This window comes from Trachypithecus francoisi, unplaced genomic scaffold, assembly GCF_009764315.1.
Source record: "Trachypithecus francoisi isolate TF-2019V2 unplaced genomic scaffold, Tfra_2.0 Lachesis_group13, whole genome shotgun sequence".
In the NCBI taxonomy this organism is placed as follows: Eukaryota; Metazoa; Chordata; class Mammalia; order Primates; family Cercopithecidae; genus Trachypithecus; species Trachypithecus francoisi.
The window spans coordinates 36,716,854-36,744,621 of record NW_022681458.1 but is presented as its reverse complement, the minus strand read 5'-3'; the positions used below and the strand labels follow the sequence as shown (position 1 = coordinate 36,744,621).

The window sequence follows — 27,768 nt, the reverse complement described above, 5'->3', positions numbered from 1 at the left end:
TAAAGTAAGGAGAATTGAAAAGAGAACTCTTGGTTGCACCCTTACCTCAAAGCTATCTTTGGACAGCTGAGCTTGTTGGAGAGCACCCATGACCACTGCTATTGGCCCTCTTCCTAACAGTCTTCTATAGACGCTTAAAGGTGAAAGGACCTGGTCCTATCCAGAGTAGGGCCTATTCCTGTGCTTACCGTTAATGGGCCCCAATGAGCTTCAGAGAAGGAGATCACACAATGAGGAAAACATCTAACTAATAATCAAAATTAACTAAATACAACAGCATCAGAACAGTTTCCTTGCTTTTGGTTGTTCATTTTATTTTTTTAAGAGATGCTCATTTCATGATTCAGCTTCTTTTCAAGAAAACAAACTTAGGGAGAATATTTGTTTCTACAGAGTAGAATTCAATATAAGAAGGGGTGATACAGCTGTATCATTTGTGAAGACTTGTGAGCCTTGCTTATAGGATAGGCAAAAAGATGGACCTTCCAAAAAGTCAGTGGCCCATAATATTCCCCTTAGGGTGAAGAGCATTGTTATTTGTGCATCCAGGAGAGCTACAGAAATAAATAACCAAAAATGTCAACAAATGAATGCCATGCAGTATTTAGAGACAAACAGCTCTAAAGAAGAATCCATTCTTGTCCAGTTAAACAATAACACAGACCATTTGCTTTTAAATATAAAAGGGAAAAAAATGAAAACGAATACCCATTTTTCTCTTTCTTTTTTTATGCAATCATTCTTGCACCTGCTTTCAGAAGGAAGCAAAGAATGCGATCTTTTATACTAATGCTCCAAGGGCTTTAGAAGTAAGGTAATTAGTAAAATAGATTCATTTTTTTTGTGATAAATAGTACTTGCTATAAATAATTCCTTGAAAGGTAAAAATATTTTGTTTAACAGTACAAGACATGAGACTCGATTACCGGTCAACTATAGATGAAATATCATTCTTCATTCAATGTACACCTGATAGTACCTGACATTTTAGTTACACTTCCTCAAGGCAGGGCAGTTTAATAATATCGATCAGGATTATTGTTCTTTCTCTGTATAACACTTCTTTACTGGCTACTCCAGTACTTGCTAAGCTGTTGGATAACAAATGGAAAAATATCACATCACAGGCAATATTTATCCACCAAGCAGGCAAAACAAGAAAATGGAACCCAGGCTTGGGATCCTCTAGTGTTACTCAATCAAGGCAAATTATTTATTGTCTTCTGCCCACGAGGTCCCATGGGGCATAAAATATTGATTTAGGAATTTGCTGGGCATGAATGACTGTGTGTTGCAGTTGTGTTCTTTTTTTAATCCCTTGATAATATATGATAAATTGTTTCTATATATGCTGTGATGAGGCTGAATAACAAATTAAACCTGGCTATTTAATAAACACGAAATGTAAACACTAAACTCTTCATACTAACTTAGGGCTATAAAAGGTCACCCAGGGGTGTGCAGGATTGCACAATGCACTGATCACATCCTTATCTAGAGTCATCTCTTCCTTCATCTCACAATGGCATGGTCTCTGCTGCAACCCCTACGTCCCAATTCCAACTTCCCAAGTGGAACTGGGAGAGCTGGAGTGTTCTTTATGGTTCACTTGGAGATTCTCAAAGCCAGGACTTTGGGTGGGGGGTTCTAGATATTGGGAAGGAGCTAAAGCTGGGCTAAGAGGGAATCTGTGGAGAGGAGAAGGGAGCTATTCATGACCCAAGCAGCAGAAAATGAGTCTGGAGCAACTGTAAAGCAAAAAGCCATGAAGCAGGAAGGATAGCAACGTGCAAAGTTATTTCATCAGTGGAAAATGTTTGCTCCATTCCATTCTATAGGTCCATATAATACCCAGTATTAAAAGTGAGGGCCACACATCAATGCATGGCACCAGTATCTATTTGTTTGTTTGATTTACTCATTGGTACTTCTCATGTAAGAAATGGCACTGCAGTTACGATGAAGACTGGAATCAGATGACCTGGGTTTTAAGCCAGCCTCTGCTACTTTCTAAGAATGAGATTTTAACCAAATCATTTAACCTCCTTTGGCCTCAGCTCCTCGTCTCTAGAAAGAGGATACAGTGTCTCCTTTGAAGAGAGCTGGCCTGAGAATGGAGACCACACTGAGGGACAGATAGAGCCAAGAGCTGGAGACAGCTAGCTGGCCCCTGAGGACATGGTTTGAGTTCCTGCTTTCAACCTTGCCTCAATGGAGTACTCTCTGGATCTTCTGATTTCATGAGGCCATCAATTCTGTCCTTGGTTTATTTAAATATAAATTAGTTTGTATTGGATTTACAACGGACTTGGTTTACATGATCCTCTTGGTTGCCACTGACCTTCTATACATAGAAGACAACCAATATATACTTACTGGATGTATGAATGAGCTAAAATTTATTTTTTTAAAAAACCTCTTGAAACCCATGAATTTAATCTCCTGTGCATTATCATACCGTCCTAGGCAATTCAAGTTCTATTTAAGTGTGTCCACATAGGAGCAAATCCTTCTGTAGAGAAACACATGATGCAGCCCTGAGGGTCTTGCTGGATGAACTGGATGGCTAAGAAAACTGCAGGGAGAGACCAGAGATTGAACTCGGAAGATCTGAGTTCTTTTCAACAGAACTAACACCATGGTCTGCTCAGTCTCTTGACCTCTCCAAGCACCATTCTTGATGCACAAGATGCGAAGAATAATATCTGCCTACAGGGTAGTTGTTAAGCTCAAAGGAGCTCATTTACATGAGAGGTAAGAATGAAACAAATGTAGTTTGTTGGTTTCCCCCACATATTCCCATTTCAATTGGTGATGGATATACACCTGCCAAATCATGAGCCTAAAGGTGTTAACTTTTTTTTTCCTAATAAAATGCACAACGGTAGTCGCATTCCAGAAGGCTATGTGTCAACACACGCGATCATATCTGGGTCTTGGGTGTGACCTTTGGCCGAATACTCAGTGTCCTCAAGGGTCTGTAAAAGGAAAAGGTTCCACTCCCGCGTTCTCTCCAAGATTCCCTTCAGCTCTGCTATCCCAGGGCTCCTCAGGGCAGCAGCAAGGGCTGTGCTTAAGGCGAGTTCCCCAGGTGATTGGAATGCCCACTTAAGTTTGAGTAGCACTGGTTTAGAACTTGTTTGAGGGAACGTCTTAAAAAGTGCTGCTCACCTAAGTGTGATTTTTGATCCATTAAGGCCCGCCTCACTTAGGCTCCTCGGGCCACGCTTGCATCTCAACACCTGGCAGCCTCGCCCCTTGGATGTTTTTGGCGGGCGTGATGAGAAGCACCTGCTCCTGGGCTCCTTTTGCATCTTGCTGCAGTCCCCTCCTGTGAAGGGTGCAGCTCTGCAGTCTCCTCGCTCTTCCCTCGGGTGTTCTTTCTGAGATCCGGTTTCAATCCCCGAGTGTGTAGCCCTCGGATCCTCTTACAACTCCCCAGAGCTCCGTGTGCATGCGTGCGAGAGGGAGAGAGCCAGGGAGAGACCCAGGTGATGAGACGAGGCTCCCGGGCTCCAGTTACCGGCCCGCAGGGCCGGGGCACGGCGTCGCCCAGCGCGCGGCGGGGCCCGGGAGCGCCGCGGCCCCTTTAAGAGCCGGGCCCAGGCCGGCCCCGGGACCGCGGGAGCCCAGAGCGCGGGCGCCGCGGAGGAGTTGGGAGCCGGCGCAAAAGTTTCCTCCCAACTCTGGCCCCGCGCGACGCCGCCGCCGCCCACTCCAGCCCGGGGCCTGGGGCCGGCCCTGCCACCACCGCCAGGGCCAGGGCCACGGCCAGCGACAGGGCAGGGCCGGCAGTTCCGCTTTGGTGGGCGCGGAGCAGCCGCCTGGGCCGGGCAGGAGTAGGAGCAGGAGCAGGAGCGGGAGGAGGAGGAGGAGCCGGGCCGCGGAGCCGCCGCGTCCTGGGCAGCCGGGCACCTGGGAGGTAACCCCTCTCCACGGCCGCTCCTCCCCGATTCCCGCCACCTGCCCGGGTGAAAGGGGCGCTGCTGCGAGCCCCCGGGCCTCAGGGTCTCCGGGGAGCGGCGCCCCGGGTCTCCGGGCCCACCCGCCCCGGGCCCCGGGCGTCCTCCGAGAGTAGGGGCTGCGCCCGCGGGGTCAGACACCTGTTCGGCCCGGCCCGGCGTGGTCGCCGGGGGCCAGGATGAAAGTGACCGTGTGCTTCGGCAGGACGGGCATCGTGGTGCCCTGCAAGGAGGGCCAGCTGCGCGTCGGCGAGCTCACCCAGCAGGCGCTGCAGCGGTACCTGAAGACCCGGGAGAAGGTGAGCGCGGCGCGGAGGAGGGGGGCGCGGCTGCAGTCAAGGCACCTGCCAGGTGCGACCCGGTGGCCACACTCAGGGGATGCAGAAAATCCAGGGGATTATGGGGCACTGCCTGTAGCTGAAGTTGTTGTCGATTGCTAATAGTAGTCATCTGGATGTCTTTGGGCATTTGTGGGCCTTGAGCTCCTAGGGTCGTGGGTGGACCCGCAGCGTTGGATTCTCTTGGGAGCTCCTTAGAACTGCACAATATGGGGACTTACTCCAAACCCACGGACTCAGGATCTGCTCTTTAAGGAGATCCCCAGGTGATTGGAATGCCCACTGAAGTTTGAGGAGCACTGGTTTAGAACTTGTTTGAGGGAACGTCTTAGAAAGTGCTGCTCACCTAAGTGTGATTTTTGACCCATTAAGGCCCGCCTCACTTAGGCTCCTTGGAGTTAGAAAGTTGACTGTGCAAGTGACACATACTCGGAAGTTACAACTGTTGGGGCCTTTGGAGTTTCAGCCATGTGAGCTGCCCTGTCTCAGTAACTTGGGCAGGAACTCAGGTGGGAGAACGCTGTTTGCTTAGCCAACCTGTCTACATTTTGAGTGTTTTCAGTTTGTCACAGATTCTGTGAGCATTTACTATGTGTGTGGACTGTTGTCGGGTCCTGAGTGATTATTAAAATGAGAAAGACGTCCCTAGCTCTGTAGCTGAAGTCAGGAACAAGTAGAAATTAAGTGACAGTTGTTTTAAAGTGTTCAATACATGTTGAGAAAATATCTGGCAGTAGAACTTACACCAAGTATTTGGGTAACATGGGGCCTCTGGGACTTCCTCAATGAAACTTTTAAATGAAGGCATTGAATAACCTTTTAATTTTTTGAATCTTCACATGGAACATTTTGTATGTCCCAAATCTTCCTCAAACAGGGCAAGTCACAAATTCTTGTTTTAGGGGTCAATTGTTCTCTTAATATTTGGTCTCATGCCATGTGACTAAAATAGTGGGTTGGTCAATCTAGTGATGGAAAAATTTAAGTTTTCATTTCCTTTAACTTCTTATCGGTTATCCAAAGCATAAAAGTGATTGTTTCTTACAAGTATATAGCTTAGGGGTTTAAGAAAATACTTGCACCCTCTTTGCCTCCATTAAGAATTACTATACAGAAAAAAATTCAGCTCTGGATAAATACGTGTATATTACTTTGGATTCTCAAGAACTGGAGGAGAGTACAATGAAGTGCCTATTAATATATTAAATATAACCCCTAAAGATGAACTCTTTACTGATGGAATTGAGGTTGAGGAGGGAAAATATTAAAGTGGCTTAGAAAGCTAAGTGAAAATCTGCAATGTGTGCATGTGTGTGCGTGTATGTGTGTTTGCCATTGTTAAAATAGTGTTTGCTGTTTAAATCATGTAATTGAGTTAACTGAGATTTAAACAAGTAACCGATTTTCTATTAAATCGTATTTCACTAACTTTTGAAAGTGAGCTAAGATTAATAGTAACAACATTACTCCAGACAGATTGAAATAGATCTCACTGAAGGATTGTCCTACAGAATTGAAGTTACTTTTTAACTATTAAATAATTTATGCCCTCAAATCTTGTATATTTGGAAGTTTAATACAGGGGGCTGTCCAAGTAAGAGAGAAACTACAAGCTTTGTAAATAACATGAAGAGAACTAACCAGCTGATATTTAATGCACTACAATTTGATCTTAAAAAGTGTTTAAAAGGTATTGATATTCTGGAATGGAAACGTAACTTAACCACAGAACAATGTAATTGCATTGATCAGTTTACTATTATTACCAGACTTATATTTTTCTGTTTACATTTATATATTAGTGAATGTGACATTTAAAGGTCACCTGCAGCGTATGAATCCTTCCTCTTTTTTTCACTTTTGAAATTTCATTTTAAGAAGTAGTGATGATTTTTCCCCTCCCCAAGTATTCTTCTCCCATAGTTTCATTTTAAATAATATTGTAATCCTAACAAGATTTAACTAATATTCAATGGTATTCATAATGGCACTAAAAGGTCAATAAATATTCTAACAAATTCCATGCTTTTATTTATTTTTTTCAATAAGAAAAGGCCAGAAATGTCAAAATTCAATTTGAAAAACGACGTGTAATAAATTCACTTTCTATAAATCAGTGAAAGACACCTAAAAGGTTTGTATCCCTTGACAGCAAGGTCTTAAGCCCTGCACTTCGTAATAATAACCACACTAACAAATAACATGTATTGTGCTTATTCTGTGCAGGGGCCCTGTTTTAGGAGCTTTATGCTTATGACTTATTTCTCCCAACGACCTTAGGAGTTAGGTACTATTATTGTCCCGATGTACAAATCGGGGGAAAAAAGAGACACAGAGACATGACAAGTAAGTGGTAGATTTGGGTTTAGAAACCAGGAACTGTGTCTCTAGATGTTTGCTCTCAGCCATTAACTGCATAGCCTAGTGCTGTATATGTTGTTATGAATTGGAATTTATCCCTATTATTTTTAATTCTTGTTTTAAAAAGACATTTCTATCTACTAACTGCCATATCACATCAACCTAAAAATAGCAATTTTGCTTCTTGGATAGTGATGGGACATCCACAAGTTTCTCTTAATTATATATTTTATGAGGTCTACATGTAGAAAATCTAGTTTCTGAGGCAAATATTGTAGGATTTACAAATCAACTGTGGAAAATATTCCTCAGTCTAACTACAAATGGGAAAATGGGCAAGATCTTAGACATCCAGGTGGGGAGTGCTATAAAGAAACAAATTTGGTGGGAACATGAATGTAGAGTAAGTCCGTTATTTTCTGAGGCACTGAGTCATTCAGATGGGAGAAAGACGGGTTTCAAGATTGAGGATAGAAGTTGAGGTTTCTAAAGTTTGGAAAGTAAGTGAAGCCCAAGGATACCATTTTAGATTTCGTGCACAGCATCTGAGAAGTAACCACTGCCTGTTGAGAACAAAGAACATGTATTTGTGAAATGTTGGGAGCCCCCTGAATCAATATCAGATAAGGCCAGAGGTTGGTGCGATCCTGAAGATACAGGGGAAGCTTTTGAGAAGGCTTTAATTACCTTCTGAAGTCTGGGCCTTTGAGGTTCCTGCCGCCATTTGATGAACTCCATTGGAAAGGTGGTGGACTGAGCGGTGAGAACTGTGGAATTGCTTATCTCAGAATCCTGACACTTTATCAGTGTCCCAGCCTCCAAATCCAATTTAGTGAAGTTGTTAGTGGAGAAGTGATTGTCTTCTTATGTGCTCATGGTGGGGATCATTGAGTAATTAGTTAAATTTATCATCAAAATTATGTGTCACAGGTGAATGGGTAATTGAGCTGTATCCTTCAGGGACTCTTAACCCCGTCTAAACATCAGTCACCTCTAATTTTCACATTTAACATTTTAAACATTAGAAATTCCTGTGTCCCTTTCGCCAAGATTCTCATTCATTGGGTTAGGAGTGGGTCCTGGGCATAGGTAGTTTAAAGAGCACTCCAGGTGATTCTGATGCCCAGCCAAGGTTGAGAATCACTAATCTACTCCTCTAATTTCTTCATACTGCTGAACTCATTGGATTTTAAACTCTTTTGATGCAGATACTGTGTCTTAGATACCTATACACCAACCTGTTATTAAGCACAATGCATGTTATTTGTTAATGGGATTATTATTACGAAGTACAGGACTTAAAACCTTGCCATCCAGGGATTCAAACCTTTTAAGCATCTTTCACTGATTTACAGAAAGTGAATTTGTTACACATTGTTTTTCAAATTGAATTTTGACATTTCTGGCCTTTTCTCATTAAAAAAAAAAAAGTATGGAATTTGTCAGAGTATTTATTGACCTTTTAGTGCCATTAGGAATACTCCTACTCCTACCCTCTACTCCTACCCTTAAAGAATTCTTCCTATAGAAGCTGCTCAAATAATTGCTTAAAGTGAACATTCATTTTATATAGACAGTTGTCCCTTAGTATCCACGGGGGATTGGTTCCAGCACTTCCCTTGGATACCAAAATCTGCAGATGCTCAAGTTCCTGATATAAACTGCTGCAGTGTTTGCATGTAATCTACACACATCCTCCTGTATATTTTAAGTCATCTCTAGATTATTTATAATACTTAATACAATGTAAAAGCTATTTAAAAGTTGTTATACTATACTGTTTAGCGAATAGTGACAAGAAAATTGTGTGTATTTGTCCAGTACGGATAGTTTTTTTCCTAAATATTTTTGATCTGTGGTTGGTTGAATCTGCAGATGCAGAATGCATGGATGTGGAGGGCTGAGTGTGTGTGTGTGTGTATTCACTGAGGATGAAGTGAATAAGGGAAAGACTTTTCTAGTAATGAGGACGTATAGTGTGTTCAGGGGTTGGAGTGAATGAGAAATAAGAACATTGAATTCATGGGATAGCGGGCCTGCTGGAATTTACAAAGGCCAATTTGTGGATCTGACTGTATATGTGAGTACTCTTTTTTAAAAAGGAAAAATTATATTTGATAGTGTTTTCAAGATGAATCTTTTCTGTATTCAGATATTTTGAATAATAAGTTTGTTTTCCAAGTTGAGGCAGCTTCCCAGAACTGGGAATAGTCTGATTAGACTAACAATTCCATTCCCTGATTAACTGTGGGATCAGAATCTAAGAGAGTTTGTGTAGTAACAAGAATCTGGTATGGTAATGTGTGGGAGTAGCCTGGAGGAATAGGCTAGAACTCTTGAATTTTTAAACTTTTCAGGCTTTGATGCCTTGTTACCTAAATAGATTTTAAGGTTCTTGTATACACAAGCTAGGCCCAGACTGGATTCCTCAAATGCTTTTCAATTTATTGGGCACTGACTTACTTGAGTGCTTTATTTCCTATTCAGACCTCACTTCTTTACAGCATGTGGACAGAACTGACTCGCCATCAGCATTACACATGCTTCCAACTTGGTTTTGGTTCTGCTACTCAGCTTGCAATGAGCAGCTTCTAAGTTTGCAAACAGAGGGCTCTTGGGCCTGCTGTGACCCACAGACATATTTTCGTAGGTCTGCTCAGTGTTATATTTTGACTTAGTTGTCAGCATTTAAATATTTTGAGGTTTCATGCAAAACTCCAGATTCCTATCTTCTTTGGGGGAAAAGCAAATCAGAAGCTCTGACAATGCTGGGCTTTACTTTCCCACAGAGCAACCATCAGTTGGAGCTGAGACACCTCTGTTCTCTTTAGAAATAATTATTAATGCTCCAGTCTCCATTATTGCTTCCCTAACAGTGAGGATAAGTTATTGTTGTCATGTTTGATTGTTTTACTCTGTGCTTATTTTCTCACTTATGGCCTTAATGCATTGTTGCTATTTGCCTGGCCTGCTTGTGGGCATTTGAGTTTGTGCTCCTGGACCTTCTCGCCTCTCCCTCCTCTTTCTCTTTCTCTCTCTCTCACACACACATCCCCACACACCCTGTGTGTATAATCCATGCACATAGGGTTTGCTGAACTGGGTTTGGCCGGTTATCTGAGCTGAGTTAATTGCCCTGTGCACAATTGGGAGCCACAGCCCTGATATGTAGCTTAAGGCCCTGTGCTTAATCAAGTGGCTTAGTTAACCAGGAATTCATTCCCAGGGTGTTCTGTGCCACAGATTCCCTTTGAAGAAGTTGGGCAAATGGTAATGTCAGATTTTTGTGAGACTATTTTCTGAGTGTACTGTTAAAGACATCTGAGGAGTGCGTTAACCGTTCAGAACTTTGGGCCTCTCTTGGAAAATCTGAAGCAATGTAGTGCAATAGAACTTTCTGGGATGAAGAGATGTTCTAGATTTGCACTTTTCAGTGGGGCAGCCACTAGATACATGTGGTTGTTAAGTATTTGAAATGTGCCTAGTGCAACTGAGGAACTGAATTTTAAATTTTAATTTACTTAAATGTAAATCGCCACAAATGGCTTGCCTTAATGGACAGTTCAGGTCCAATGCTCTTCTAATGGGTTCTGTCAGCTGCTTTTGGAAACCACTGGCTTAAAGACCAGATCCCAGGCAGTCCTTAACTTGATGTTGCTCCTCAGTTCTGTTGAGAACTTTGCATTAGAAAGGGATCTTCAGCTACTCTTTGGTATCCACAGGTGGTAGAGAGAGCCTTTAAACCTTAAATGCTGCACCTAGACACTAGCACAAAAACTAGCTGGGTTGGAGAGTAAACCCAGGACGGCCTCAGTTTTATACCTTTGGTGCAACAGGCTGAGGATGTACATCCTCTGTCTCTCGTACTGGGCGGAGAGTGGGCCAACAAGGAGCAGTGAACAAAAATCTGGGTCATTTTCGGTGAGATTTAGATGCTTCTCGACTGGTATAAATACTAAACATCTTCAGTTTAATTAAGTCCCAGCTATTTATCTTCATTTTTATTGCATTGGCTTTTGGGTTCTTGGTCATGAAATCCTTGCCTAAGCCAGTATCTAGAAGAATTTTTCCAATGTTATCTTCCAGAATTTTATAGTTTCAGGTCTTAGATTTAAATCCTTGATCCACTTTGAGTTGATTTTTGTATAAGGTGAGAGATCAGGATCCAGTTTCATTCTGCTACATGTGGCTTGCTAATTATCCCAGCACCATTTGTTGACTAGGGTGTCCTTTCCCCACTTAATGTTTTTGTTTGCAAATACTTAGTTGGCTCTAAGTATTTGGGTTTATTTCTGGGTTCTTTATTCTGTTCCAGGGGTCTATGGGCCTATGTTTTATACTAGTACCATGCTGCTTGGTGACTACGGTCTTATAGTATAGTTTGAAATCAGAGCTTTTCCATGCCAAAAGGAACGGTCAGCAGTGTAAACAGACAACCCACAGAGTGGGAGAAAATCTTTGCAATCTATACATCTGACAAAGGACTGATATCTAGAATCTACAATGAATTCAAACAAATTAGCAAGAAAAAAAACCAAACAATCCCATCAAAAAGAAGGCTAAGGACATGAATAGACAATTCTCAAAACAATTCTCAAAAGAACATATAGAAATGGCCTACAAACATGAAAAAATGCTCAACATCACTAATGATCAGGGAAATGTAAATCAAATTACAACGCGATACCACCTCACTCTTGCAAGAATGGCCATAATCAAAAAAATTAAAAAAGATAGATGTTGGTGTGGATGTGGTGAACAGGGAACACTTCTACACTGCTGGTTGGAATGTAAACTAGTACAATCGCTATGGAAAACAGTGTGGAGATTCCTTAAAGAACTAAAAGTAGAACTACCATTTGATCCAGCAATCCCGCTACTGGGATCTACCAAGAGGAAAATAAGTCATTGTATGAAAAAGATATTTGCACATGCATGTTTAGCAGCACAGTTTGCAACTGCAAAAATGAGGAACCAACACAAATGTCCATCAGTCAACGAGTGGGTAAAGAAACAGTATACACACATATATACATATACATATATATACACACACAATGGAATATGCCTCAGCCATAAAAAAAGAGTGAATTAATGGCATTTGCAGCAACCTGGATGAGATTGGAGACTTATGCTAAATGAAGTAACTCAGGAATGGAAACCCAAACATTGTATGTTCTCATTCATAAGTGGGAGTTCTCACTCATAAGTATGCAAAGGCATAAGAATGACACAAAGGACTTCAGGGACTCAGGGAGAAAGGGTGAGAAGGGCACAAGGGATCAAAGACCACAAACTTGGTGCCGTGCGTACTGCTCAGGTGATGGATGCACCAAAATCTCACAAATCACCACTAAAGAACTTAGTCATGTAATGAATCACCACCTGTCCCCCAATAATTTATGGACATACAAAAATTAAAAAAATACTAAACATCTTAAGCACATGCTTCCTGGAACCTACACTCTTCTGACTTTTTTCCTATATATTGTCCATTCTCAGGCTCTTTAGCTGGTTCCTTCTTTCCTCCTTCACCTCTTAGTGCTGCAGTACCCCAGGACTCAGTTCTTAAAATCTCCCCATCTCTCTCTACTTACAGTAATATGATTCCAAATATCATTGGGGTAGCTCCAGCCCAGATGTCTTCCCTGAACTGCCAGCTCTGTAGACAGCTGTCTTCTTGACCCTTTGCCTGGACATCTGGTAGGCATCTCACACTTATAGCATGCGCCCAAATCAATTCCTAATCCCCAACTCCAAATCAAGTCCTCCTACAATCTAAGCATGTCATTAAATGGCAAGGCCATCTTTCTAGCTGTCCTGCCAGAAATGCTTGTCATCACCCTTGACCAATGTTTTTCTCTCATGATCCACATACAGTCAGTCTGCAAATCTGGTTGGCTCTGCTCTCATACTAGATTTGGAATCTGACTACTTTTCAATCTCTTTCCTGTTGGTATACTGGAGCTTGTTTTTTTATTATGTTTTTCTTTAGATAGACTTTAGTGTCTCCGTTTCTGACCCCAAGACTCCCACATTACTGTCTCTTCTTAACACAAAAACTAGAGTGATAATTAAACATTCTAGTCAGGTCATGTAATTCTTCTACTGAAGATCTTCTAATGGCTCACATCTCTCCTAAATGGCCCTTGAAGTGCTACATGATCTGACTATCTGTGCAGAAAAAAGTTAACATAGCAGGCCTGAGACTATTATCCTTAGAAAGCCCTGCTTGCGAAGCTAGGCCTTGGCTGGTGGCATCTGGAAAGTCAGATTTGTGGAGGGCTACCACCATTCTCTTATCGGAATGGCTCACTGTGCAAAACTGTTTCTGCAAACAATATGGCTTATGCTGAACACCTGGTCTTTTTCTGGGAGTCTGGAAGTTTTGTACATACTAAGCAGAAGGTGCCCATGTGATCAGTTCGCAGGAAAAACCTTGGGTGTTGAGTCACTAATGAGTGTTCCTGGTAGGCAACATTTCACACATGTGGTAAGAACTCACTGCTGGGGGAATTAAGCAAGTCCTCTCCACTAAGGAAAGACCCTTGGAAGCTTGTGTCTGGTTTCCTCCAGACTTCACCCTGAATGCCAGTTTCTTTTGCTGATTTGACTTTGTATCTTTTCACTAATAAATTATATCCACAAAGGGCCCGGCACAATGACTCACACCTGTAATCCTAGCACTTTGTGGGGCTGAGGTGGGTGAATCACCTGAGCTCAGGAGTTCAAGATCAGCCTGGGCAACATGATGAAACCCCGTCTCTACTGAAAATACAAAAATTAGCTGGGCTAATTTAGTGGTGGCACACACCTGTAATCCCAGATACTTGGGAGGCTGAGGCAGGAGAATTGCATGAACCTGAGAGGTGGAGATTGCAGTACGCCGAGATTGCATCACTGCACTCTAGCCTGGGCAAGAGAGTGAGACGCTGTCTTAAAAAAATTTTATATCCATGAGCATGGTATATGCTGAGTTCCTTGAGTTATCTTGGTGAATCATTGAACCTGGAAGGTCTTGGGGACTCCAGCACCCTATCTCTTACTTCTCTGACCTCATCATCTACCACACAGCCTTCTCTGCTCCTGCCTCAGTCATGCTGATCTCTTGTCATGTTATTCAAGCGTGCCAGATAGACTCTTACCTCATGCTATTTTCTCTCTTCCTAAAATATTTTCTTTCGATTATCCACCTATCTGCTTCTTTCATAATTTCCATCTTAAATAATTGTTTCCTTCTTCAGGAAATCTTCCTGACCACCCTACTTATAATTATAACCTTCTGACCACCCTTTCTTGTCTCCACCACTAGAATATTAACTTCAATAAAGGTAGAGATAGCTGTCTCTTTTGTTCATTTCTGAACCCTTAGCTCCTAGAAGAGCACCGGGTCATAGTAGGGTATCAGTAAGTTCTTTTCAAAGAAGTAATTCTTTTACCATGCATCCATTACCACCTGTTGCAGCTGTCTCTTGTATTTATTTACAAACTATCACCAAAATATAGTAGCTGAAAATGCCACTCAACATCATGATTGTGTAGGTCAGGAATTTGGACCAAGCACAAGGGGGAAGTTTCTGTGTGATGTTTTCTAGGTCTGGGATGCTCAAGATGGCATCTTCACTCGCATGTCTGGTGCCTCAGCTAGAATGGCTCTACTAGCTGTGAAGATAAAGCAGCCACTCTCTGCTTTGATGAGTTTCATGGCCTCCTGGATGATGAGGCACACACGTGAATAAGCCAGTTTTGCTTTAGTGGTATGTTTGCAGGGATACAATATAGACAAATAATGACCTTTGAAAGAGAAGACACTGAAGCTGTTTTGAAAGATGATGAGGAATTTTCTAGGAGAAAAGTGAGATAAGACCTTCTAGGTGGAGGGAAGAAAGTGGTTGAGGGAGTTGTGAAAAGTTGGGCGTAGCCTGAAGAGGAGTGGGTGCACACACTAATTTGGACCAGATGGTGATGGTCCTTGGGTGCTGCCCTAAGGGATTTTCATGCCGTCTTAATGTAGCTCTCCATTTTATTACCAGTATACTCACATTTTGCTTAATTTGCATAAGTCTAAAATGTGTATAAACTTAAAATGGAGCATTTTTAGAAAATTGGGGAATAAATTATCTAACTTTGTAGTATGTCTGTTAAGACCTCATCACTCGGTTATGCTGGTTTTCACACCTTCCCCTGCAAAACTGTTTTCAACAAAATTATCAAGATCTAGTAGCTAAAGGTCATGGTTACCTTCTACTTCTTGTTTTTGATGATGTCCCACCTTTTAAAACTCTCTACCCATGGGCTTTTCAGGATTTTTTTTTTTTTTTTTTTGAGATGGAGTTTTGCTCTGTCACCCAGGGGTTTTCAGGATTTTTAAACCTCTGTCTTCTTTTAGGCTTCACAGATGTCCTCTCTACCATCTTCTTGTATATTGGTACACTGGGGTTCTGGCCTTTTCCTCCATGGGATCTCATTCACCGCGTGTCTTCACCTACCCGCAAATACACACTTCTAGCCCTGAACTTGCTCCAGAACCCAATATCTGCCTGCCTCTGGACTTCATTACTGGATGTCCCACAGACAATTCAAGCCCACTCTATTCTCTGTGAATCTGCTTGCCCCATTCCTTATAGCCTATTGCTCCGCACATGGCACCATCATTCACTTGGTTGTCTAATCCAGAAACCTGGATATCCTTCACACCTCCCTCATATTCCACCACATGTCCAGTCACTCAGAAATTTCTTTTGATGCTTTGAAGTGATCTCTCTTGGATCTGCTTCCTCCTTATCGTCTCTATATCCCAAGAACGGAGAATCTTATTTATTTTCTTATCTCTGTTTTTAGCACATATTTGATATATAGTATAGATACTATAAATGCTTGCTAAACTATGTCAGATTCCACATTTTTAAAATAAAAATGAGAATAAGCTTGTAGTCAACACGGTGTTTGTAAGTTTGGAGTCTTTATATACGGTATATATACATTTTTAAAAAAATCTAAATGCAACTTCTCTCTTGATTATCTTCAAATGCCTAATCATCTCCACATTTGCTCTAGGCAGTAGTTTAGTGTTCCATTATATCTGTCACACTGATTGTCTTAAATAACAGCTTCAAATTCTGACAGGTTGACTTGCTTCTTAGATTTTTCAGACTGAGTGCTCTGTAGTTCTGGATTTTCCATGAAGCAACATAATGTTTTTGCTTAATGTAGATTTCTGTGATGCAGTCTCTTGTGTTTGGAAAATGTTTGATTTTCAGCATTCATTTATTTCATGTTGATTTTAAAATTATCTGGATTATCTCAATTTTGATGGATTATTTATTTTTGACAGGCATGTTATCTCTGTCTTAGGAGCTACTAAATTTGAGCCTGTCCCCTGTTGCTGGGCTCAACCATTTTGATTGCTGAACTCTCATTTTTTGGATTGCAATGTGGTGGAATTGCAGGATATCAAGAGAGGCCGGTTAAAAAGGTTTTCTCTCAATTTGGTCTCTATCAGATGCAGTGCCAAGTATCTTCCAGATAAATGTGTCCTGCATTGCTCTTGTCCGCTGCCTCAAGTTGAGAATGTTAAACTCTGAGTTGTCTCTGTTTGCAGATGACATGATTGTATATTTAGAAAACCCCGTTGTCTCAGCCCAAAATCTCCTTAAGCTGATGAGCAACTTCAGCAAAGTCTCTGATTGATACAAAATGAATGTGCAAAAATCACAAGCATTCCTATATACCAATAACAGACAAACAGTCAAATCATGAGTGAACTCCCATTCACAATTGCTACAAAGAGAATACATTACCTAGGAATCCAACTTAACAAGGGATGTGAAGTACCTCTTCAAGGAGAACTACAAACCACTGCTCAACAAAATAAAAGAGGACACAAATAAATGGGAGAATATTCCATGCTCATGGATAGGAAGAATCAATATCATGAAAATGGCCGTACTGACCAAGGTAATTTATAGATTCAATGCCATTCCCATCAAGCTACCACTATTTTATTCACAGAATTGGAAAAAACTACTTTAAAGTTCATAAGGAGCCAAAAAAGGGCCCACATTGCCAAGTCAATCCTAAGCATAAAGAACAAAGCTGGAGGCATCACGCTACCTAACTTCAAACTATACTATACAAGGCTACAGTAACCAAAATAGCATAGTACTGGGACCAAAACAGAGAAATAGACCAATGGAACAGAACAGAGGCCTCAGAAATAACACCACACATCTACAACCATCTGATCTTTGACAAACCTGAGAGAAATAAGAAGTGGGGAAAGGATTCCCTATTTAATAAATGGTGCTGGGAAAACTGGCTAGTCATATATAGAAAGCTGAAACTGTATTCCTTCCTTACATCTTATACAAAAATTAATTCAAGATGGATTAGAGACTTAAATGTTAGACCTAAAACCATAAAGCCTTAGAAGAAAACCTAGACAATACCATTGAAGACATAGGCATGGGCAAGGACTTCATGACTAAAACACCAAAAGCAATTGCAACAAAGCCAAAATAGACAAATGGGATCTAATTAAAGAACTTCTGCACAGCAAAAGAAACTACCATTAGAGGGAACAGGCAGCCTACAGAATGGGAGAAAATTTTTGCAATCTACCCATCTGACAAAGGGCTAATATTCAGAATCTACAAAGAACTTAAACGAATTTACAAGAAAAAAACAACCCCATCAAAAAGTGGGTGAAGGATATGAACAGACATTTCTCAAAAGAAGACATTTATGCAGCCAACAGACACATGAAAAAAATGCTCATCATCACTGATCATCAGAGAAATGCAAATCAAAATCACAATGAGAGATTATCTCACACCAGTTAGAATGGCATCATTAAAAAGGAAGCAACAGGTGCTGGAGAGGATGTGGAGAAATAGGAATGCTATTACACTGTTGGTGGGACTGTAAACTAGTTCAACCATTTTGGAAGACAGTGTGACAATTCCTCAAGGATCTAGAGCTAGAAATACCATTTGACCCAGCCATCCCATTACTGGGTATATACCCAAAGGATTATAAATCATGCTGCTATAAAGACACATGCACACGTATGTTTATTGTGGCACTATTCACAATAGCAAAGACTTGTAACCAACCCAAATGTCCATCTATGATAGACTGGATTAAGAAGATGTAGCATATATACACCATGCAATACTATGCAGCCATAAAAAAGGATGAGTTCATGTTCTTTGCAGGGACATGGATGAAGCTGGAAACCATCATTCTGAGCAAACTATCACAAGGACAGAAAACCAAACACTGCATGTTCTCACTCATAGGTGGAAAATGAACAATGAGAACACTTGGACACAGGGTGGGGAACGTCACACAGTGGGGCCTGTTTTGGGGTGGGGGTTGGGGAGAGGGATAGCATTGGGAGAAATACCTAATGTAAATGACGGGTTGATGGGTGCAGCAGACTAGCATGGCACATGTATACCTATGTAACGAGCCTGCAGGTTGTGCACATGTACCGTAGAACTTAAAGTATAATAATAAAATGTGCCGTGTACTCAGTGAGGTCTGTCAGACTTCCAATTAGGGGATCCTGTGTGAAGATTGCCTGTAACAATCTGATCATCTAAAAGTCACTTCGGTCACATGGAGGAGGATTTAGACAGTGACTTTGGGTCAACATTGTGTTTTCTGCTGGGGTTATATAGTAAAATAAGACAGAACTTCTGCCACCAGTGTGCTTATAGATTTAACAGGCATAGAGGAGCATGGAAACAGGACATGGTATGATCAAGGGGCTTTGGGGCAAGGGAGGTGGGGAAGTTGAGCAGGTTTCACTCCATGAGCTGTACCTGGCCAGGGGTTTGAAGGATGCATGGACAGTTGCCAGGGCAGTAGGAGTGGAAAATGGGGCAGGACATGGGGGAGGGGTGGGGGCAGCCTACCACTGTTTGAAGGTAAACATGTATGTTTTGCTTGGAGGAGGTTGGGGAGAAGAGGATAAAATTGTGGCAAGTTTCTCCAGGACAGTTGTGGGAGGGGTAGTAGGGAATGAGTAAGAGTCAAAGCTAGAGTTAAGGAAGCATTCGGGGCAGGGTGGAGATACTGTTGGACCTACCTTTTTTATTGATTGTCCTAGAGAGTGGAGATAGAGGGAGCCGGGACTGGAGGTGGAAGAACTGGCTCAGGTCCTACTGTGGGAGTGAAGGTTAGATGTATTGAAGCAGAAGCAGAAATGAGCTTTGAGGTTTAGGGGGCAAAGTAGTTAGGCTTGGGGGTTGACTGTAAGTGGGAAGAGATGTTTAGGTGGAACTGGGGAGAGGGAGCAGTCTCTCAAACATTTCAGTGAATATGCCTATGTTCTAACCACCCAGACCTGGGGTTCTGAGATAACGAAGACATGTCCTTTGTTCTACAGAGCCTGATAGATAGGGATAGGAGAGGTGGGAGACTGAGAACAGATGAAAGGGTTGGTGAGCAGTGTGAGCGCCTGGAGAAATCAGAAATCCTGAGTAAAGATGCCAGTCTTTTGCGCCAGTTTTTCAGCATTGGATTAGAACCTTGATTCAAGGTTGGGATTAGAGGGCAGATGTGGGAACGATCTGGTGCTCAGAAATAAAAGTTGTTAGGCTCAGTTAATGAAAGTGTAAATTGATATGGGTGGCTTTTAGACTTTGGTAGTCACAGTGGCTGGAAATCTTTCTTTGCTCCTCCGGACCCGCTCTTGTCCTTTTTTTAGTCCCCTCTGTGACCCAGGAGGCTGAGCTGAGTGGACTTTCTTGCCCTCTGGCTTCTAGTTAGGGTCGGCCACTGGGGAGGCCCCAGTGAGAGAATCAAGAGGGTAGGCAGCTCCATTCCTGCCAGGTCACTGTGGGCTGGCTGCTTCCCTTTCCTAAAGGCCACAACTCCAGCCCTATGTGCTCATCTCCCTTGTATTTTTTATTTTTATTTTGTTTGAGATGGAGTTTTGCTCTTGTCACCCAGGTTGGAGTGCAGTGGCGTGGTCTTGGCTCACTGCAACCTCCTCCTCCAGGGTTCAAGTGATTCTCCTGCCTCAGCCTCCCAATTAGCTAGGATTACAGGTGTGCGCCACCACACCTGGCTAACTTTTTGTGTTTTTAGTAGAGACAGGGTTTCACCATGTTGGGCAGGCTGGTCTCAAACTCCTGACCTCAGGTAATCCACCCACCTTGGTCTCCCAAAGTGCTGAGATTACAGGCGTGAGTCGCCGCGCCCAGCCATCTCCCCTGTATTAAGTTCACTCCTTCCCCTGGCCTGTTGGGTCTCAAACTATGGCAAGGGATTGCCGCTGTTAGGAGCATTGTCCCTTGATGGTTTACTGCCAAAGTTTGGACTGATGAAGACAGTAAGAAATATTTGCCTGCGTGACTCAGTATCTACAACACACACACACACACGCACATCCGCACGGGTGCGCACATACACACACACACATACCCCTACTGAAACAAAAGTTTAAGGAGAGTACTTACCTTTACTGTGAATGATGCCCTCTGATTTCTAAATGCTATTTTGTTTTACTGAAAAAGTAGTTGGGGTGTGCTAAATTGATTCCACTAATGGGTTCGGGCCTACAGTAAAAAACCACTGGAGCTTCCTGATGTTTAGGAACACAGGATGGACCATCACGTCAAGTGACTCAGAAATCCTCACAGCGCTAAGATCTGATTGCTTATAGATTTAACCGAAGCATGAGACTGAAGTTAAACTTCTAAAATGAAGTTAAAAATCAAATGTACATTGTAGGTGTTAATATATGAAGTTTTCTGTGGATTGTAATGCCAAGTACTTTGTATGTGTAATAGAGATAATTTTTGCATCTTGAAACTTGCATATGGCTAGTGTGTGAGCTAAGAGTCATCCTGGCCCAGAAGTCCCCGTGGCTTGATAAAATCTTGGAGAAACTGAAAGAGTTTTACTTGTCATCTCGTGTTTCTTTTGTCATGACATAGTAATAGTATTGGTAACTTTAAATATTAGGTCTGGATTACTTCCTTTTGTAGCAAACAGTTGAGGAAGTGTAACATGGATAAATAATCCTTGTCTCTGTATTTATAGGCACATTTATAGAGATTCAGTGGGCTTGAGTTTTGACAGCCGTGTTTGATCAGAAACATTTTCACAGAACCTTAAGAAAAATAACTGCGGTTCAAATATTTCTAGTAAAAAAAAAAATTTTTTTTGGTTGCTATAACTAGATTTGCATTTCCGATTTTTCTCTCTCTTGTTTCACTTTTGTCTGTGGCTGAGGAAGGGCCACTTGGGAAATGTGACTGTGGGTCGTAAGGAGTCCCTCACTCTATCATTGTGTGTTTCCTGGGGCTGCCATGACAACGTACCACAAAACTGATGGTTTAAAACAAGAGAGATTTATTTTCTCACAGTTCTAAAGGCTGTAGGTTCAAATTTAAGGTGTTGGCAGGGCCATGCTTCCTTCAAAGCCTCTAGACAAGGATTCTTTCTTGCTTCTTCCAGCTTCTGTCAGCCTGGGGCATTTCTGAGCTATGGTGACATAACTCCAATCTCTGCCTCCATTTTTACACGCCATCCTCCCGCTGTCTCTCTCTCTCTGTCTCGTCTCCATTTATCAAGACACCAGTCATACTGGATGGGGGCTTACCCTACTGACCTCATCTTACTTTGATTCCATCTGTAAAGACCCTGTTTCTAAATAAGGTCACATTCATAGGTATGGGTTGGGGGGACTGGGATCTCAACATATTGTGCTTTGGAGGAGAACACACGTCAATGTGTTATTTTGTGGCTATTTGTTTTTAAGGCATTTCTTGCTTTTCCAATAAGACACATTGGGGGAATTCTGTTCATTTCCTCATTGCCTTTCTTACAATGTTACTCTCTTTATTTCTCATATTTTTGCTCCAAAATGGTCCACGTATAATATTCTGTATTATGGAGAATTGGAGGTTATTGGTCTGATTGACTTATCTACTACCTTTTCCCTGTAAACATTTTGGTATCTGCTTCCTCGTTCTCATTTACCTTTTCAGGTGACACTTTTGAGACTCATGTGTGTTCTAAATTCTATCTCATGTCACATCCTTTGTGGTCTGATTTATTACGCATTGATTGAAGCCCAGTGGCTGATATGGATTGCATTCCTATTCATTCTGTAATTACGTTCTTTATAGAGGTGGCAGGTGGAATGATTTGGAGCATGTGTCATGTCCCCCACATAGCGCAGTCCCTTTCCTTTGGGGCTTCACATGCATACATTTCAAAATGAAGAAAGCCGTAAGCAGGTGCCAGATGAGTTTCCTGGGCACTCAGAAGGGCGAGAGCTCGCAGTAGGCTGGAATGGCCAAGGGTGAAAATGGATAGAATTTAGACAAATGCAGTAGAGGATGAGGTAGAGTGTATCATGTGGCAGAGATGATGGAAGTAGAAGCATCGTAGTAGTTCTTAATTTATTGGTCATAACACCCCTTTGCCTTCATATTTTCTTGGAAGACCTGAGGGAATGTTTCATGTGCATTATATCTATATTTACCATGTTAGAAATCAAAAGTGTGAAATTAAAACATATATTCCATTAGGTTTAAAATAAAGTGCCCATTACAAGTTAAAATACTTATTTTTAGGAAAAATAACTACTTTACAAAACAAAACAAAAAATGTAGTGAGAAGCATAGCACTGTATACCATTTTTTGCAAATCTCTTTAACGTTTGGCTTATTAGCTGGATTCTCAAATCTGCTTTCTCATTCAATCTGTTGCCGTGTTGTTTTGATTTAAATATATGAAGAAAATCCTGCCTCATACAGATATGTAGTTGGAAAGGGAGAAGCATTTTAATAGCTTTATCAGATAATTGTAGATAGGCTTTTTGTAGATATACTACATGAAAATTCAGTAAGTGATAGTTTCTTTTTCTTGCTTAAAAATACATTTATTACATCACAGTTTCTGTGGGTTAGCAGTTTGCAAACAGCTTAACTGGGTCCTTTTCTTAGACCCAGCAGGCTGCAATCAAGGTATTGCCTAGGCTGCACTCTCATCTGGAGGCTTGACTGGGAAGAATCTCCTCCAAGCTAACTCAGGTTGTTAGCAGAACACATTCCTTGTTTCTGTAGGATTGAGGGGCCTAGCTTTTTGCTGGCTACTAGCTAGAGGCCACCTTCAGCTCCTGGAGGCTACGTTTCTTTCCTAGAGTTCACCTGCAGTTCTTTGTCATGTGGGCTTTCTCAATCCAACTGCTTACTTTATCTAGCCAGCAGGGAGTCTCTAGAGCAAGTCAGCTCTCAACACAGACTATTATATAATATAATCTTGGGAGTGACATTTCAACATGGTTTCCTAAAGGTTCATTGCAGTGTTGAATTTGGAAGCACAACCAATGAAATATTCGTGCTCCATTACAATGCATTGGTTCATGTGGTGCTTTCACTGATCTTCTATTCCTGTGTGATTTAAGACCATACACTGGTCATTTGGAAACTGTTAGTTCACTGAGTTGTATCAGTTTTCCAAATGTTGACATATTTCATTATATAATATCAAAAACCACACACATTAATATTACTCTCAGTTTCATCAGAAACATCTATTGAGAAGCTATCAAGCTCACGGTGGATACAGGTGTTAAAAATTTTTAATTTTTGGATTATGATTGACAACAAATACTGTCATCTGTTTTCCTTCAAGTGCCAAGGCGTACATCATTTATTCCCAAGAAATCTCTACGAATAGCTCAAGAATAAATATCCAGAGTTCATCTGCCAGTCATTCCTTTCAAGCAAAAGTGGTGCACCATAAAAAGCCAGTTATTTCAGCCTGCAACTCAGTCAGAGGAGTGCTTTTCTCCGAGGTGACCGCTGTGCTTCGGTATGCAGCAGAATGCTTTATGTGTACTTCCCATTTCTTTACACACAATGTCAAAAAGATGTGAAATCGAGGGTCAAGAGATAACATTTTAACTGCTTCGTCAAGGACATTCTTACCTTATTTTTAAACTGTCAGTGAGTGGCGGTGAATAATATTAATACAATGACAGCTAGTATAATTTAGTGTCACTACCTCCATTCAAGCTAAGGCACCAGTAGTGCAAGTGTTGAACATAGTTGTTTCAAGGATAAACCATGAGATTCCAAAAGTTATTCAACACATTGACTGTTTAAGCACCAGTGTTTATTTTCAGAACTTCACATTAAAAAAAAAAAATCTTCAATCAGCATCAGCACCAGTTAGTCATTTTATAATCCATTTGTAAGGCAAAGGTACAGCTCTGCAGTTGGGATATGAACTCAGTCGTCTTGTCTGTAGACAAACCTTTCATTTGAGGAGTTACTGTGTCGTTAGGAAGTGACACTGCCATTTTTTTTTTTTTAAACTAACTTATCCAGCAGACCTTCAGCAATGTCAGTTGTACAAAGCTTTCTCAGTGTCTCAATTACTGTGTGCTCTTCTCCAGCTAATGCAGTGTGATACCCTATAAGGTGTTTCAGTGGCTTTTTCATTTCTGTCTTGAAAAACTACAACGTTTGTCTTATGAAGTTCTCATCATGTCTGCATTTAAAAAATCAATTCCTTTTCCTTTAAATCCTTAGTGATTATTTTCAAAATGATGCTGCAACGAAACTATTTGAAAATATTCTGCTGCATAAGACATAATATAAATTACTAATATCTATAAAGACAATGTAAAGACAACTTTGTTAATATTTTTGTTTATTTATAGTTTTCCTCAGGGTTGTATTTTTTCTTGAGTAGTTGCTTCCCTTTCATGGATCAGAGACCTCTAATGTGTCAGTTTCATCTTCTTTTAGTATGTTTAGGCATAAAATGTATGTATACCTGTAGGTAAGAAAGCAGGCTTTCTAAACCTTCCCTTTTTTTTGAGACGGAGTCTCACTTTGTTTCCCTAGCTAGAGTGTAGTGGTGTGATCTTGGCTCACTGTAACCTCTGCCTCCCAGGTTCAAGTGATTCTCCTGACACAGCCTCCCAAGTAGCTGGGATTACAGGTGCCCACCACCGCATCCGGCTCATTTTTGTACATTTAATAGAGACAGGGTTTCATCATGTTGGCCATGCTAGTCTTGAACTCCCCAACTCAGGTGATCTGCCCCCTTCTTAGCCTCCCAAAGTGCTGGGAATACAGGCTTGAGCCACTGTGCCCAGGCTCTAATCCTCCTCTTTTATGTTGGATTTTTTTTTTTGTTAAAACGTATGTAACATAAAACGTTCCATTTTAAGTGTATAGTTCAGTAGCATTCAGTATATTCATATTGTTGTGCAGCTATCACCACCACCCACCTCCAAAACTTGTTCTTCTTCCCAAACTGAAACTCCATACCCATTAAATAATAACTCCCTACTCCCCAGTCCCCCAGCCTCTGACAACCACCATTTACTTGCTGTGTATGAATTTGACTACTCTAGATACCTCAGAAGTGGAATCATGCACTATTTGTCTTTTTGTTACTTGATTATTTCATTTAGTGTAATAATGTCTTTGGTTAATCCATGTTGTATCATGTTTCAGAATTTCCTTCCTTATCAAGTTTGAATAATATATCTTTGTATGCATGTACCACGTTTTGTTTATTCATTTATCCGTTTATGGACACTTGGTTCCTTCCACTTTTGGTTATTGCAGATAGTGCCACTGTGAACATGGGTGTACAAATGTCTGTTCTATTGTCTGCTTTCACTATTTTCAGGTGTATACCCAGAAGTAGAATTGCTGGATTACATAGTAATTCTACGTTTAATTTTTTGAGGAACCACCATACTGTCTTCCACAATGCTGTATCATTTTACAGTCCCATCATCAGCAAACAAAGGTTTCAATTTCTTCCTATCTCTGCCAACATTTATATCTGTTTTTTTTTTTTTTTTTTTTTGAGACAGAGTCTCGCTCTGTCGCCCAGGCTGGAGTGCCGTGGCCAGATCTCAGCTCACTGCAAGCTCCACCTCCCAGGTTCACGCCATTCTCCTGCCTCAGCCTCCCGAATAGCTGGCACTACAGGTGCCCACCACCTCGCCCGGCTAGTTTTTTGTATTTTTTAGTGGAGATGGGGTTTCACCATGTTAGCCAGGATGGTCTCGATCTCCGACCTCGTGATCCACCTGTTTTGGCCTCCCAAAGTGTTGAGATTACAGGCTTGAGCCACCGTGCCCAGACTCTGTTTTTTTCTTTTTTTATTAGCTATTCTAATGGGTGTGAAGTGTCTAATCTCTTTTAAGGCAACAATCCATCTTTAAATCTTAAAAAGTTAGATATTTATTTTAGAATGATATACTAAATTCTAAATTATAGTTTTCGTACAATTAAAATATTTAGAGTAATTTTTGAAAAGATTTAAAATATTATTGTAAATCTGTGAAATTACAAATCAAAAGGGCAAATAACATTTTAGACTTGAGAAAGAGTTTTGACTCTGCAGATTTTCCAAAAAGGTATTGGTATACCTAGGGGTTTGTAGACCATACCTGAAGAACTGCTTGCTGAAATATAGTATTAGAAACATGGTCTCAGCTTCTTATGAAACTCTTCCCATAGATGGATAATGATTTCTTTTGATTTACAAATTTGTTTACTAAGAACTTTAAAAAATGTATTTTTTTACATTCTACAACAAAGATTTTATTTAACAACAACAGAAAAAGAAATAACAAATCAGTTGCCATGGAATTAAAGTTGGGAAAGAAGAATGTTTTGTTCTTGACTGGGAAACCATTTAGAACTGGCAATAGAAGGCAGGAATAAATTGTACTTTTCTGACAACAGGAATATTTTAAGTCTGTTCTTAATCTTTAAAAAAAATGTTTAAAGATCATTTAAGGAGGGTGTACATATCAGTTTTCAAGTTAAGAGATTTCTCTGAAGCAGCAATTACAACACTTATTTAAAATATTTGAAATATGTTAGAATACCAATTCGGTGATTACAAGAAATGATTGAAGTTTCATTCATGAAAAAAATTACAGGCCATGTTCGGTGGCTCATACCCGTAATCCCAGAATTTTGGGAGGCTCAAGTGGGTGGATCACTTGGGGTCAGGAGTTTGAGACCAGCCTGGCTAATATGGTGAAACTCTGTCTCTACTAAGAATACAAAAATTAGCCAGATGTGGTGGTGCATGCCTTTAATCCCAGCTACTCGAGGGGCTGAGGCAGGAGAATCACTTGAACCTGGGAGGCAAAGGCTGCAGTGAGCTGAGATTGTGCCACTGCCCTCCAGCCTGGGTGACAGAGTGAGACTCTGTCTCAGAAAAAAGAAACAATTACAGGAAAAGTTGGGCATATTATTTTGTTTTATAGTCCAAATATATCATTGCTTTAAATGGCTTACCAAAACACATCAGCATTTAAATAAGCTTATTTCTTTTTCTTCCCATCAGCCATCCACTGAACATCGGGAGTGTGGTGCTGAACCGCAGCCTCACCTGAGGTCAGGGAAGACTCTGTGTTTTTGCTTTCATTGCACAGTTTGCATATTTAAACATTCTTGAAAAGAGTTACTCTGAATATCACTAATTTTCTCCATGCGTATAGCTGTTATCTTTTATTTTTTATGAAACCTAAGGTTCTGATCACTCCTCTTTACAATATGACATCTCTTTACTTAGATTTAGATGCTATATGAAACCATAATACTTCTTCTTAATTCTGATTCAGATAGTAGATTTGGGTAGCATAAATGTTTAATACTGTATGTAAATGTCCACTCATAGGTTGAAATTATGAGATGTGTAACATAGAGTAGTAATCATCGAATAGGTGACAGATATCCATGTGGCTATTAATTGGGGAATGTGACTATGAGTCACTGTGTTAACTTCACCTTCTGCAGTCATGGGGCAGGCAGTCTCCAGTGGTGCTGCCTGGCATTCTCAGTTTTGGCCATTTTGTTTAGGCAGATAGTTGCCTAATAAGTTTTGTAACTAAAACTTGTTTGAGAGAAATTTTAGTTTTTCCCTTTGGTTTTAACATTATGAAGTATAAAATTATGAATAGTGGTTTAGATTGTCCCATGCAGTTAATGATGAAAACCAGTTGGAGATGGTGATGAGAGCACTCTAAGAAAACTACTTATTTGTGCAAAAAGGTGGGGAGATGATGCTTAATGTGGGTATGCTTCAATGCACAA

At 40.9% G+C, this 27,768-nt stretch overlaps 1 protein-coding gene across 2 annotated transcripts in view; it reads left to right on the top strand.

Annotated features, from left to right (window-relative positions):
- Nucleotides 1–3,473: 3,473 nt before the first annotated feature.
- Nucleotides 3,474–27,768, top strand: part of PARD3B (par-3 family cell polarity regulator beta) — a 1,137,826-nt gene continuing 1,113,531 nt past the window's right edge. For both annotated transcript variants that reach the window (XM_033230595.1, XM_033230594.1), the window contains exon 1: nt 3,474–4,261. In XM_033230595.1, coding sequence (XP_033086486.1) covers nt 4,142–4,261 — 120 coding nt within the window. In that variant the 5' untranslated portion in view covers nt 3,474–4,141. The remainder of the gene's footprint in view (nt 4,262–27,768) is intronic.